The sequence below is a fragment of the Blennius ocellaris genome, assembly GCF_963422515.1.
Source record: "Blennius ocellaris genome assembly, chromosome: 5".
NCBI classification, from domain to species: Eukaryota; Metazoa; Chordata; class Actinopteri; order Blenniiformes; family Blenniidae; genus Blennius; species Blennius ocellaris.
In genome coordinates, this window is record NC_137654.1 from 16,701,915 (window position 1) to 16,717,822 (window position 15,908).

The following is a 15,908-nucleotide window of genomic DNA, read 5'->3' on the forward strand; positions in this document are numbered from 1 at the left end:
ATTTGGTTTTGTTTTAATCTCAGTTAACTGAGCCTGTTGGAGTGATTGACCTTCCACTTTTTAAGCATCTGAGGTATATGAATAAAATCCAAATCAAGGTAAAACTACATCGGATTTGTTCATCGAATAACAGCGAAAAGCCTATTGAAGGCTCTGAACTTCAGCTGCTTTGGTTAATAAATGAATAGACGTGATTTCGAAACATATGGAGATAATGGGCAGAGTCATTATTAAAACATACAGTTCTCACAGTGAAGCAACACAAAATATTTTTACTTGGCTCAATTAAGCCAAATAAAAAAAGCATCGCATATAATTATCTTTACTAAAATGAGAGCAAACAGAGTTCAACATCCACAGTATTTATTGTAATTAAATCTGTAGAAACCAATTTGCCTGATTAGACATATATGAAGGATGTTTGGTGCTTCCCCTTATGAGAACATGCAGCGGTGAGGTTATTCCCAGTTCATGTCATGTTGGCTTAATGGAGCGCTCTCTCATTCTGCATGCATGCTTGCATGAAACCCTTTTGCACACTGTTGCATGGATTTCCACAGTAGCGTGTCGGTTTTGCACACGTGTGACTAACCGAGTGGAGGAAGCAGGCTCAGTGGTTTGCCTCTGCATGCGTTGTGTGCGGCGCAGGAAGTGTTCCCTCATGGAGAGCTGCACATCGGTGGGGATATCAGGGGAAGTGTGGCTTATCTTCACCGCGGCCTCCAGGAAGCCCACCGAGCCCATGGGGTCCTTCACCTTCTCTGTCGCCATGGTGACGGGAGACTGCTGGGGACTGGGCAGCAGGGGAGGTGGCTGGGGAGGGCAGATCTGCGGACCGCAGGCCGGGCTGAGGGGCGGGCTGGGGAAATGGGCTTTAGTCCGCCAAGGCACCCAGCACAGCTTCCAGGAGACGAAAGAAAGGAGGCCGAGCAGAGCCAGGCCACAGACCACAAACACACAGAGCAGGAGGCCAAAAGTAGCGTCTGGTGGCGAGCCGCAGGGACCGGAAACCGAGGATCACACAATATGGACAAACAGATGGTGAATACAAGGGTGAGAGAGGACAGGGAGAGAGGGAAAGAGAGAGAGAATGTATTAGGACATTATTTTCCCCAGTCTGGTGCTATATCTGTACCTTCTGTAAAACACGAAGCATACACTTGGAGACACGCTTCATAAATATTAAAGCAACCTCCATTAGTCCTCAGTTCAGCCAAGGGATGTAGAAGCCATGGTAATGTAAACAGAATTCAAATGTGGGTATCGTATGCACTCGTGCGCACATACATGAATAATTTTCTGTGACACTACACCCGCTCTGGGGACAAAAGTAATTACTATGTGATGAATTACAAAAACAGAAACGAAACGGTGTAAACAGTTTGAATTTGGAAAATAGTCTCCTGAGGACCGAGATGTCACAATCTGCAGTCCTCTGGTATTTCCACCGTGAAGCAGATAAAAGGCACAGGGCACAATCAGCCTCATTTATTTTCTGGTATATAGGAAAATACTTCCTTGGGAACAAGCAGCATATAAAGAGCTGGAGTCTTACCAAGAATGCTGACAAGCATTCTGCAAGGATTCACCGGGACCAAAGGGGGGGAAATACAGGAAACATACAGTGCTGTATATCCGTGTATTGGGACCCGTTTCTTAAAGTAATTAGATTTCACCACCTGCTAAGAGCGTATTCCACACTCTTCAGGCGATACTGAATCCAATTCCTATTTTTTTTTTCTCCATGCACATTATGATTGCTTGGATTTATCTGCAATAACTCACGCTTGAGGAGCTTCTCTTGGCATCTCAGAGAATCCCTGGACTCCCTCTTTTGCCACATAACGCGCCACAGAAAGTGGGGAGTTGCTGGATTTACTCTTTTCTAATATTTACTCAGCTTGACCTTTTCTCACTGCAGCAAAGTATGAGCATCAACAAATCTCAGAAACCTGCAGGTTCTCTCAGATTTATTCAAGATGTACTTTTGTCTATATGTTTACTATTAACAACGAAAGGTGGATAACTTGTGGTATTTGACAGAGATTAAAGTATTTCCAGCAGAGGTAGGCCTTGACACTTTGAATTACCCCTAGGTGTGTGTGTGTGTGTGTGTGTGTGTGTGTGTGTGTGTGTGTGTGTGTGTGTGTGTGTGTGTGTGTGTGTGTGTGTGTGTGTGTGTGTGTGTGTTGGAGGAATCTCTTTCTGTTAGCATTGTGATGGGGATAGGCTGCAGGGATGATGGATGGATGGAATAATTTGGATATATGCTTATTCTTGCCTGTGGATTCAAACAACCATTAAAAATATTATCTCATAAAATAAAACAAACACAAGTCCAGCTTTCAACCAACAATCTTTACATGTTGTGGGACCAAGCTTTCAAAGCGTGAGCGTTCCAGGCACACGAGGAACAAAATGTGGTTGGAGCTCTGATGGCCTGACTTTGGAAAACCCTTGCCAATTGGATTTGTTTTTTTTTTTTTTTTTTAAAGCCATTTTCAGTTGAAAATTCTATTTTGCTTTTGAATTGAGCAGGTCATTGGGCACAACTGAGGTACAATAAATAAATAAAAGATATTAACAACATAGCAACTACTGGCTACACTGCTAGTAATTAATATAATGTTCGTCCTTCTGTTTAAGTAGAACGTTTCTTTCACTGAAGTCACATTTTTCATCTCTACATCTCACAATAAGACTTCCATCAAGAAAATTATCTTTTAAAAGTGTTAAAGGTTACCTTCTAAAACAGGTCATTTGGAGAATTGAGAAAAATGCAAGTAAAAAAAAACCCAGAAATCTTGCTTAGTTCATAACATGTCAACATTTTTGTTTCTACAACAATTAAATCTTTACATATTCTATTTTATTCCTGCCATCGAATTGAAGAATTACATATGGTTAAATTAATTCTCACTAAGCATTGTTAAAAGCATTGTCTCGTTTAATAGAAAAAAAGACATGCATTTGTAGTGAATCATATGTAAACAAATTTGATGTGTTTTCTACACATTTACACATCTGTAACTTAATCAAAATTAATACTGAACATAAAATCTCAATCATTTGGAAAATTGATACAAGTTGTAACAATACTTTTTGCATTTACTTTGAAATGTATTGTGAAGTGAAGCATCTTTCAGAGTTCTTTGAACTTGATGTTCAATAATCTTGACAGTAACTCACCTAACAAATAAAATAATAAACTACTGCTTTTGCATGCAAGCCGCCTCTTTTTGTCGAAATTAGGAGCTCTCGTGTTTAAATTTGAGACCTAATAGAGTGTCCGCTCAGGAGAATTTAAAGCTTAGCCAAGCGGCGGACAGGATCTCAAGTCTGGAGGATTTATCCCTGAGGAGGATTTCTCGGCTGTCCAAGGCCCCGGCCTCTCCATGTCATCTGAAATTTCACAGAGCTCTCCGCAAACCTTCATCTCCACCGGACTGTCGCTTACATAGATTTCATCCTCCGTCACAGCAAATCGAAGCTGACTTTGCTCTGTACACAGAAATATGCCACTGCACGCTCTTGGTGACAATCTTTCAAGACAAAATCTGTTGACGGGTCAGAAATTTGTATCTGGACATGTAACTGACTTGTTTTACTGTTTTTCAAGCAACATGTCAAACTCTTCAAAGTTCAGTGGATACTATGGGAATTATCCGCTGAAGTTTTTAGAGTCTTGTCAATGAGGTCACCCTCAGATGAAAATGAGCTAATATACACGATTTGCAAACATTCTGACTTGTCACTTTATTTTAGTTACACCGCTCCTGCTTTCCAAACTGTTTATTTATCGGCATGTACATTAATGAGAGAATGTTTTGCTGTCAAAGTTAATGTGTTGGAAATAGGAAAGATGTGAAAGTGTAAGGATTTTAGCATGTTTGAATAGGGCAAGATGACGAATTCACAACTTCTCCAAAACTGTAGCTCCAATCAGCAGAAAAGGTTATGATCTTTCAATATGAACCGTGTATTAATGCACATGGTCTCATGAAGGCCTCGTAACTTCCAAGACTTAAAGGATTGCTGCTGAAATCTTGGCACCAGGTACAACAGCACAGTTTTAGAGAGCCAATGGAATTCATGTCTCACCAAGTCAGCTTTCCCAGGTGATTTGGAGAGAAACTACCTATTTCTTCTCCATGAAGAAATTGAATAAATTCTGGTAAACAGGTCATTTACCATGAGAAGCTAAATCTTCAATGTATAATTGAAGGTTGTTGGTAAATGAATGCTAAAATTGATTAGACAAAAATACCCTGGGACTAAATAGCACAATAGTTTAGTAGTCAATCCTGAGGTCTTTGCTTAAAAAAACCCAACAACACACATTTAATCCAATGACATTTGAGCAGTGCTGGTTTATTGGTTAGAGAAGAATGCTTGTGTTTGGGGGTTTGTATGTTTAAATCTCACTCGTGACAGGTTTAGAAAGTCATTTAACGCAGAGTGGTGATGAGTGAAAATTAGTATTAATTACAACATAGATTAAAAAAAGCAGATGATGTCTGGGTAAACCTGCATCTGCAGTGATTTCTGTACTCATGCGAAAATTCTGTCTGAAAATCTTTTCTACATCAATTTACTCATTCAGCCAACATACAAACCAAGAATTTAATCACCACTTCTATCATTGTGGTAATACTATTAAAAAAATGCATTACTCATTTATAAATAGTTTTAAAAGGAATTATACATTCTCCAAATGCTGACCAAGGTCACATAGTGTTCTATGATGAGCCTGACGGTTCCAAACCTGTACACTCAACAGAGATGACAGTGTGTGGGCAGACAGGCTGACATGAGATCTTCCTTAACACAGTGCTCAGACTTTCACACACAATAGTTTGACTTTTTCAACTTTTGAGTCATTATCAGGTCTGGAGACTCCAGAGAGCAGGCAGGCTCCTTGAAATTGGAACAACAATATTTTTTTTATTTTAAGGTTAAGGAATTTTCAATTGAAAAAAACGAGGAACCGTCTAAACATGCCAGCGATCTGATCTCTGTCCATGAAATGTTAGTAGGACTTTGGGCTCTTTCTGTTCTTTTTTGTTGATTCATATAGTTGAACCTTTTCTTCACATGAAACACCACTCGTGTTTAATGGAATCTCCACTGATTGTATGTATATGCCAGGAACAAAAAGAAAGTAGTGCTTATTTTAACAGAAATATGGGTTCATGTCTAAATCGGACCTAAGTGGAGAGCTGTCAGAGATTATTCTTCAACAGTCCATATACCCACTTTGTGATGTTTTTTGACGATGTCTCGAAATTTACCAGCAACTGATGTTTGATCTCTTCCTCCAAATTTTGTCCATAAGGTATGTATACACATAAATATCACATAAATCCAATAACTGTCAAATTTCTTTTAACATATTTACATCCATCTTCTATACCAGTTTATCAACTGAGAACAAAATAAATCACATTGGACTCAAATTAATCTATGAGCACAAAGTTCAAAAGGTAGCTTGCACAATCAGGAATCTTATGCAAATTACACACAGCATTGTGCGTATGAGTATGTCTGTGGTAGTACATCAGCTTTCATATTAAGCTTGCATCTGTTTTGATGCGTTGCTTGAACCAATCTCAGCTGATAGAAAGAGTTTGCACCCCTCACAGGTTACCAGTCCACCACAGAATAAACACAAGAAGACAGATGGTAATGTATAGCGATCAAAGAAATCCTCAAACACCTGTCTGCGGTCACATAAGAAAGCCTAGAGGGAGAACATGCGAAGTCTGCACAGGTATCCCATTTACACAGGTGTCCCAGTGTAAATGTTACTGAATGGGATAAATCATTCAGAAGGGAATATCTTATAAATATAGCAATGTTATTGGTGTCTTACAGATCACACTGCAGTACACTGCTCTGTATGAGAATGAATTTAAATGGTAGACCAGGGGAGACTTTTACAGCAGCTAGAGTCTCCATGTTCAACATTATCGATCACCAATCCACACATATATTCACACACTAAAGATAGCAAGTGCAATCTAAGGTGCTCTATTGGAAGAAACTTGGATTCAACGTCTTGCCCAAGGACACCTTAACACATATTGATAGTGGGATCAAACTCTAAATCATTGGAATTGAAAATGACCTGTTCCATCGATAGATTTCCCACAGCTGTCTCGGAACTTAAAAAAAAAGCAACCTGCATCACTTCACATCACAGTGAAAAAAGAATCCAGGTTCTTTACATCGCATTAATATATTGTTTTGTTAAATATTGCTAAACCTGAATTTTAATAAACACTTTGAAATCTCAAACCTTCATGATTACAGATTACACAAATGCCTTTGACACATTGTGTGTTTTGCCTGAAAACTGAACCGGAGCTCGGTCTGATAAAACTGCAAACGTGTTGTAAGGAGCCGTGTTGTTTGTGTAATCATCTTTTCTTCACATCGCAGCTCTGTTATCACCTCTTCAACTTTTGTACTTTGCATGATAGACACCAAACCTGATAATAATACCCATGCAATAAACCCAAAAACTGATTTTCTTTTAATGCTTGTAATAAATTTTATATCACAATCACTGCAAGTGGATGTGAATCATATACCTGCCATCAGCAGCTGTTCAGTATAATGAAGTTAATTAGATGACTGCATAACTATAAGTCCTTTCTGTCATAATGAGTGCAGAAATAGAAGTGTTGAAGTTGAAATGCTGCTTATTTCTTGGTCCCCGTGTTGCATTTAAGTGTTGAGCAGTCAAACTGTGTACAGTTGGCTAATGATGCCGTGGAAGCGAGACGGAGAGCGGGTGTGAACATTGGAGAAACAGAGAAGTGATGGAGAAGCCATTGTTCTCGCGCTGCAGACAGACGTGTAATGGAGCAGAGCTGTGTGAACATATTACTCCCTCCGGACAGAGCCTTCCTCTGACAGCGTGAGACTAGACTGACCTCCGGGTTTAGCACACTATTAATGATCCCACCCACGCGATGGAGGAGTGGACTATCACTATCCCACAGTCAATCAAAGGGGTATTTCCCAGCCCTTTCATGCTGAAAAACACCTTACACAATCAATGCTGCAAAGGCAGAATCAATCTCGCTGTGAAACTTCCTAGCATTGCTTTGATGCAGGTGCAAAGTGAAGTGAAGAAGAGGGGTGTTCAGATCCTTTTTAATAAATGAAACATTGAGGTCGAGACCTGCCGGCCCTGGTTGACTCGTGTGAATGCAACTGCAGCTGTGGTGGCCCTAAAACCAATGTGGCATGCTTAACCTTTCCAAAAAGCTTGAACCACGTGCTGCGCTGCAGCGGGCGGCCGGTGGCTGCTCTCCCCACTACCACTTTCCATGTTTCAGCACAATCTCTGATTTGATCCACGAGGTAAGAAAGAAATGAGTTTGGTTCCGCTCCCAAACATGGGTTGGAGAAGGATTATCAGATTCTTTGCTTTGTTTTTAATGAAGGTGTGCACATTCAATTGAGGTCTGTTTTGAAGTGGAGTCAGAGAGCAAAGTGAATCGAGTGCTTTCCAATCTAACCTGGTTGCCGTGGTAACCTGGTCATTAGCGAGACTCAGCGTCTTCTCTGTTTGCTCGTATGAATTGATTCCTCTCTAGCAGGAAGTCCACCACGACCAGAGTTAGGAATGACATGTTGAATTAAACCCCACTACCTTAGTAGTGGGGTTTAATTCTATAGTTAAAGATACTGAAGATTTTGTGAGCTTTGTACTCATTATTTATAGATGTAAGCTGCATTAAAGGTGCTGAGCGGCTTTATCTGTCTGTCTTACTCAATGAGCTCGCGGCTGGTGTTGTACTCAAGAACGTAAAGGGTCCGAGACAGAGTCAAGACCAAAACCAATCCCGAGTTCTGCAGCACAAGCTTTAGCATTAACTATCATCAGATTCGTGATATTGACCATATCAATGAAGTCTTGTTTAGCACCTCAGTAATCCTGAACCCACTTTGTCTTCCAGACAGTGATGAAAATATGTCTCACTGTAAATATTAGCCTCCATCCCGAGTACCTTTAGGAATTTATGGCTATAAATGAAAAAAATAAAGAAAATGCCTGAGGGAAGCTGTCATCAGCTGCACTTTGTGTTTCTTCTCACTTTCATTAGTACCGTATCCAGACTTTAGAGCATCTGTCTTCCCACCTCAATATTGAAATAACCAATGAAGTAGGATCAATACTTTTAAAAGAAGCCACCAAACCAACTGGCAATTACACCAGGAGATCGTACATTGTTTTACAGTTTGTTTGAATTAAGGTTTGAGTGTCATTTTAAGTCATCATATAACGTCATCCCTCATATCTTATTCCATGTGATCTTTGTGAGGTCACTGTTAGAAAAAGGAGAAAATGGATGCAAATGATGGCTTTATTGTACACTCAGCTTCAATCAGAGGTCAACAAATGTCCCTCTGTTTGCACAATCAATGACGAGAGAATGAGGCCAATATATCCATCTTTGGAAAAACACAGTGTACTTGATCTTTATGGGCAACTATCAAAAACAAATGTATCATATAAAGAGCTAGAATCAACATCTCACGGTCGTATGTGTGTTCCAAATGGTAAAATTGGAGCCAATGTTGATATCTGTCCTGATTTTAGAGATTTGCAGTGGCAAATGTTTAGGACTGCAATAAAAGGCAATGATACGTATTTAGAGGATCTTTGTGTAAAAATTTAAAAAAGTGCCGAAAAGTAGATTTAAGCTGTAATAGAAAAGCAGTGTACCTCTTATTCAATCAAATATAACTGTGTGAAATAATAACAAGCTTTTGACTACAGATAGATATTGATATTTCTGTGAAACAATATTCAGCAACAGAAGAAAACAGAAAAAAAAAGAATAGTCAATGACTCATTGACTTTAACTACAGAGATATTTTTCATGCCTCATATCCTACTGGATGTCTACATTTTGTGTTACTGGCATTTTGAGTGTATTTAACTTCTTTAGGGTATTTTTTTTCTAAATGTACTTTTAATACATATTATATATGTTATATATTTAATGTTTGGTTAGGCCTAGGGTCATCCACAATCCAACCCCGGTTTTAATCATGGTTTGACCTGAGCTTACTCAGCCAGTTGCTTGTTTTTGAGACTCCTGCAACAGATAGAAGTACAACGGACCCTTTTTTGAGTGTTGAGCAAAAACAATTTAGTAAATAAATTCTTCATGATCAATAGAGAGAGATATTATCTATCCAATAAACAAAACTTGGACTCCAAGAGTCTGAGACAACTGTGAAGCAGCTTCAGTGTCTTCCCATCAGTGAAAGACAAACATGGCTGTCCATTGTGTGTTGTTTCTGTGTAATTCTGTATTTGTCCTTTAGAGTATGTTTTTTTATGAGCAAGTATAAAACACTGTTAATGCTAACGTGAGGAGTATCTATCAACCTTTCTTTCCCTTAATGCCCTGAAACCTTTACCTTCATCACAGATGATTGTGAATCATTGTCTTCATAATCTTGCATTATATTATGAGGCCAGTCAGGAAATGAGCGAAGCAATGCCCTGTAAAAGGATAAAACACTAAACAACTACTATTTCTGGTGCTTGTTTTTGACGTTTATCTACCATATAGTTGGTCACATTGCTAACCACAGTATTGCGAGCAATCGATTACCTCACACTGCATCTCACTGTGTTACACATATATCAATCATTCTAAACATACAAGGTGCAGAAATAGATAGAACTTTTGCTTTTGGGAGATTTTATTCATTCATCATCACCTAAATAAATAGGTTATTGTGTGTTTTTTCCAAATCTAAACGTTTTGTTATGCACACCGTGTTGCAACAGAAAAATTTATCGAAGTAGTTTGAAGTGGATTACATGCAGTGAGCTTTCTATGAATGGTTACAATTTACAGAGGAAAATTAAATTGGTTAAGGCAAGGTACACCTTTTTTTTTACAACAGGCAGCAACAATTTGTGGGACTGGAAAAGTGCATTGGCTGAACACAACTGATTTCAGCTTCCACACAGGCTTTGTAGTCTGTAATCTCCTCTAAATCGTAAGTGTTTCATAAACACACTTGTTTTAGAGCAGTCACCAGTGGCTTCCATGTTTTCTTCTCCTCTGGGGTGAAATAATACGCTCTAATCGTGATGTGGGTTCCTTCGCCATTTTGGGATTTCTGTATCCCAGGGTGGGTTTTTTTTCACAGCAATCAGAAAATCCCATAATCCCCACCCCCCCTCTCTATCCTCAAATCCTAAAGCCCCACCATCACATGTGAAGAGGAGTTTAGACCCGTGTAGATGAGCAGGAAGGTGCAAAGACGAAGCTGAGACTGTGAAAAGGAAGAAAATTTCTCATTTTTACACTTCAGCAAAGTGGGGAAAGATGTGATGTGAAGAAGAACATTCATTTAATCTGCCGGAATGACACATCTCAGTGAAAAATCAGAGAATAGCAGCAATATATTTGACACTTCTGATAATATCGTTGGCTACCAATAACTAAGGAGCTGGGAGAGCCTCTTGTGTGTGTTTGATAATTATGCTGGAGTTTTAATCGCTGTACCACAAACAGAACATACAAGGTTTGATCTCAAACACAAGAAGTCAAATGTTATTGTGTTTCAGGAGTTACTGAAACATGGCTACAGTTATTATGATTATGTTGGACTGCCTGTATTAGATACTGCACTACCTACATGCAAGTAGTACTTCTTGTTTCAGTATGTATTACTTTTGAATATCTCTCTTAATTAGGATTAACACATACTGTGTCATAGCGGAGCTGTCAACACTGGTGGGTCAGTCCGATGGCTCATTAAGTCTGGCTAATTGTAATTCAAATGGTAATCAACATGTTATTTTGGTATTTTGGTTATCTGGAAATATTTTTCAGTGAAACGTCTAATACATCAATTTTAAAAACCTTTTTTTTTTTAATTAAAAGTCAGAGTCATATTTAACATTCTGAGCAAAACTGTAAAAGAAGTGCAAATGTGTACAAGATTCAATAACCACCTGTGCTTGTGACTCACCGAGAAGGAACCTAAAGACAAATGTATGGCAATGCGTCACATCGACGTGGTTGCAACACAAACCCTGTGTCGCCATGAATCCCTCCTGCAGAGCCTCTGCCTCACCTACCATGCACCTCAAAAAAAACTGGAGCTACCCATCAAAGGGTAGATCACAAAGACTGTGACTGGTCTGCTCAACTACATCAATTCTGGAACTCTGCTTTTCCGGTTTGTTCCTACATTGAAAATTGACCAAGTCGAGGATCTTCTGTTGTTTTGTTAAGTATGAATACCTCTAAAATTCATTGCAACCACAAGTTTTATGTGATTTCATGACAGATCCTTCAGAAAGTCGACGCTTCTAACATTATTGCAGTGAATTAGTTTGCAGCACGTGCAACCTCGCTGCCGAACTTTGAAAGGTTTTGTATCGACAGAGAAGCATGAGGCTACTACAATGCAACATTGTTTGAGTACCAGCCACAATATATGCTTTTGAAAATGTGTTGTTCGAACTAAAAGCGAATTTATTCTCTACAAATACATGCAAATAGATAGCCTTTACATTTCTATGCATCTAATCTGTTGGAATGAGCGTTACCTTTTGATCCATCAGAGGTTGCCACTCTAAATCAACATATTGCTCAAATACGAAGAATAACATTTTGTTTTTCTTTTAGGAAGAAGAAGAGCACAACAAAAACTGCAAACTACAATGGTAAGGACATGAGATCGCATGAATGTTAACATTGAGTAAAAGGTCAGATTAAAGGCAACAATGGTCCTTCATTCTGTTAAACATCTAGCTGCCCTTTAAACCCATTTTTTACTCCTAATCTTAACACCCCCCATAAATGAATCTGAACCCAGATTCTTGATGCTGTTAACTCCCTCGGGTAGTAGCTAATAGCTCAAACCCAGCACCAACATTTGCTATCAAGGATATCTATAGATAAATACATGAAAGATGATTTATCTTTAAAGGGGTTTATAGGTTTACCAATACATCTTTCAATCCTGGCTAAATGAGAAACAAAGATTTATGCTCCTGAATCATATCTCAAGACATGTGGAATAAGAATGACACTGTGCACACTCAGAGTGGACCAGCTTAATTCTTACTTGCCACTAAGGATAAACATCAAAAGTTTTACAATTGACTCTGATTTCCCCTACTTTTTGTATGTGCTACTTTTATTTCAATGAATCTTTTTTAAGAGACAGTGGAAATTCAGTGAACTCCATTTGCGAAGACAAAAAGCCGACAGACCCTTTTAACCACAACACATAACTTTTATTTTCCATTTAGTGAACTCTGCAGCTTTAAGCGGAAAAAAATAAAGTTAAATATTGGGTTCTACATCACATACAAGACTACAGACAAAAGATCTGAGGCTGTGCACCTTATCTGGTAAAACCACTTCAAACCATTGGCCCTGGTTTGTCAGTACAGTCTCTTTTCCCCTGGTTTAGAGCTCCGACCTGCACGGCCAAGATATGCTGTCAGCTGGGAATATTTCAACAACATTTCAAAGCTGTCTGTTGGAGCAGGTGGTGGTGTTTTTTTCTTCTTTTTTTTTTTTTACTTTGTTTCTTCTTTTTCTGGCACAGTTTTGCCAAAGTATGCCACAGAGATGTCTTGTCCAAGAAACTGTCACGGTTAAAAACTCTCAGACAGCTCAGGCCCCTTTAGAACAGATATTCCTGCTGGACTCCCCTAAAGAAATATACAACGTTTGTCCTTAATTGAACATGAAAGTAAAGTAAAACTCAGCTGGAACTTTCCTCTCCTACAAATGCATCAAAATAGGTTCAAAATGGTTTTATGTTGCTGTTATTTTCTTTTTGTAACGGCACTCCTTGGCAATAAGTCTTATATCATTGGAAACCCTGATAACAAAGTTAGTGAGATAATCAACAAGTGCCAGCCTATCTAGACTTGTAACTCCATCGTCCAGTGTCTTTAGTACAATCAGAAAAAAAGAAAATTTTAACAATGAAGACAACATAAATAAACTGCCGTTGTTGCATGTTTAATAAATCAATCAATAAAAGTAAGTCAAAAGAGCTTGAGTGAAAATTGTCACCTCATGATCAAAGGTTTGGGCTTTAAAACCAATTTTCTTAGATATTTTGAAAATCACTTGGTATTTTTTTATGGAACTCATTGTTACCGAGTTGTGAAAATTGTGCTCATTACCTGTTCAACTTGGAGAAATAAAACGTCGGAGCTGGTCTTTGTAAGACATGCGTTTTAAAGCTTCAAATAAAACAGAGTGCCAAGTCTCTGTGGGAGTGCGAGCAGCTGAAACTCTCGCATTACAATTATCGACTTTCCAAAGTAAGGAAGTACAAGGGGAGGGTTTGAGACACACTCAAGTTGCACTTTGAACACAAATGGTTCACCTTGACAATGCATTTCCAAATTTTCTGTATCAGCTCGATCAGATTTTCTGAAACAGGCCATTGTTAAACCAGGGTGAGAAGAAAATCTTTTTGCACTTCACTCTCTTTAGTGTAATTTTTCATTGCATACATAAACAATACATTTCATATTTGCCATTACAACTGTTATATGTAGCGCTACGAATGAATTACAGTGAAAGACTGTGTATGAAATTATGTTTTTTAATGCAAGAGGTGAGTTCTTAAATACCTAGTTACCTTTTACTGTAGTATCTTATAAATTACCACCCACATCTTTTGAATGGAGCAACAAGTAACAGTAATCAAGTACTATTTATTAGTGTCTTGGACAACAACGTAACCAAATCAAGCGTGTCGTCATGGAGGGCATAAATAAATGGAAAACTTTACTGTGATGAATGATTAGCATTCATAACCAGTATGGCAATTACTGTATCCATAAATGGAAATTGTTAATAGCTGTAACATATTAATTAAAAAAAACATTATTTATTAATTTAAATCAACAATGTATTGTTAGCTTTATTGAGTTTCTTTCATTTCCTTGTAAAACCACATGAAAACCTGTACTGTACTGTATATGGATGAATATAATTTGAATTAAAATCTGAGCTTTAATGCACTCGCTATACAGTAATATACTTTAATTCTAGCAAGTCCTGGCTATTTACACTTATACACTTTCCTGTGTATGACCCTATAGTTGAAAAGAACTGAGCATCCCATCAACCAGATATACACATTGATAGGAAGAGGCGATGCTGAAGGGTTCAGGTTTGGGTTAGTGTCACTATTGACTATGAATTTTTCCCATTTCTGACATGTCTGTGTTAATCTCTGATTATATACAGTATGTCGAGATTTGCAGACAGAAAACCACTGGAAAGGTTCAAGTCGACATGTGGAAGGACTTTGTAAGCTGTCGTTATAATCATCACTGCTCACAAAGTACGAAGTCTCTTTTATTGAAAAACCATAACATATATGAATGATATTTATAAACCTTTTCATGCAAATACTCTAACTGAAGTTGATACGTTATGTATGTTATCCACAGTTTATGTAACTGAATATCGAAAATTTAAGAGCTTTACACTTTATTTCTTTAACTAAATAACACTGGGTGAATGAACACTATATTCAATAAAGGTTTTAGAAAACACATGCAAATGGGCTAAACGTGCCCAGACTAAAGATTGAGAATATTTTGCTCTTTAAACTCTTCAGTTTCAATGTCATGCATCACTGAAAGGAGGACTCAAAAGGCCAGACACAGCCGTTGATGAGATTAGCGCTCATTTTATTTGAAGGATTGAGGAAAGCGGGGTGGGGTGGAGCAAGCTGTCGCCACAGACATGAATCCCTAAAAATCAAAAAGCTCCAGAACTCCGAACACAGAAAACCTGGCGGACAAGGAAACGCAGAGATCACAGGCATGTCGCCAATGCAGGGCCACAGATCAACAGGCAGCACGATACACAGAAGAAGCTCAATGTAATAATATGGAATAGCAAAGATCTCTTTTCTGATCTGATAGCAAGTAAAAACCATACTTGCTTTGGCTGATACGACACAATATCAATACAATACTGATAAGATAACAACACTCCATACAAAAGAATGATAAGTGAGTGTTCGAGTTTATGTGATAAGAGACACAAGTTAAAGGCATTTTACTTGAAACTATAGAGTTTAAAAAGACATTTTTGCAATCAGTATTCTTGGTTATGTTTTATCTCACCTACAAACATGACATAACTAATCCATCATCCGATCACATGCCACACTCTGACATGACGATCTTGAGCTCCAGCGTGTGATAGCATTTATACTGCTGTATTAGCATCACTAATCACACTGGGAAGAATAAGTAACTATGCCAACCTGCATGGAAAAAGACTGAAAGAACATAATAGAATTAACTACATACAACCAAAAACAGGCATGTCTGGTATTGGAAACATCAATATTTAGTTGTCAATCCACACAATTACGACTTTCCACTTTTCATAATATATAGTTTTTGTGTCTTTTTATATATTTTTTATAACTCTATAATTTTTCCCCCCACCATTTTTCTTGGAAACTAGTTGGAAATATAATTAAAATGTAATTACTGAATTCCAAACAACAATCTTTCTTGAAGGAAAAGTAACAAACGGAGGGTAATTTAACGTGGTCCTAATATTCATGTTAAATTCAAATCGATCTCGTTTCACATTATCAATGAAATGATCAAAGCAGCATCGAAAACAGATTTGTGATATGTTGCTGGTATATACGATTTGAACTCCAGCTCATTTATTTTTGCAGTGCACATCTGCACCACATTGGAATGTATGGAGTCGCACAAAGAACACCAGGACCGGTTAACATAACAATTGCTAAAGCTCATGGCTGCTATATGATAAGCAGGTACACACTAAATACACAATCCTGAAGGTCAAATGAAGGACAGAGTCGAGCTAAAGTAAGTCAATACT

At 38.2% G+C, this 15,908-nt stretch overlaps 1 protein-coding gene across 1 annotated transcript in view; it reads right to left on the minus strand.

Moving 5' to 3' along the window:
* syt6a (synaptotagmin VIa) overlaps positions 1-15,908 on the minus strand; it is a gene marked incomplete at its 5' end in the record, with an annotated part of 82,436 nt that overhangs the window by 17,124 nt on the left and 49,404 nt on the right. Inside the window, one exon of the mRNA XM_080497154.1 lies at positions 593-983. Coding sequence (XP_080353280.1) covers positions 593-983 — 391 coding nt within the window. The remainder of the gene's footprint in view (positions 1-592; positions 984-15,908) is intronic.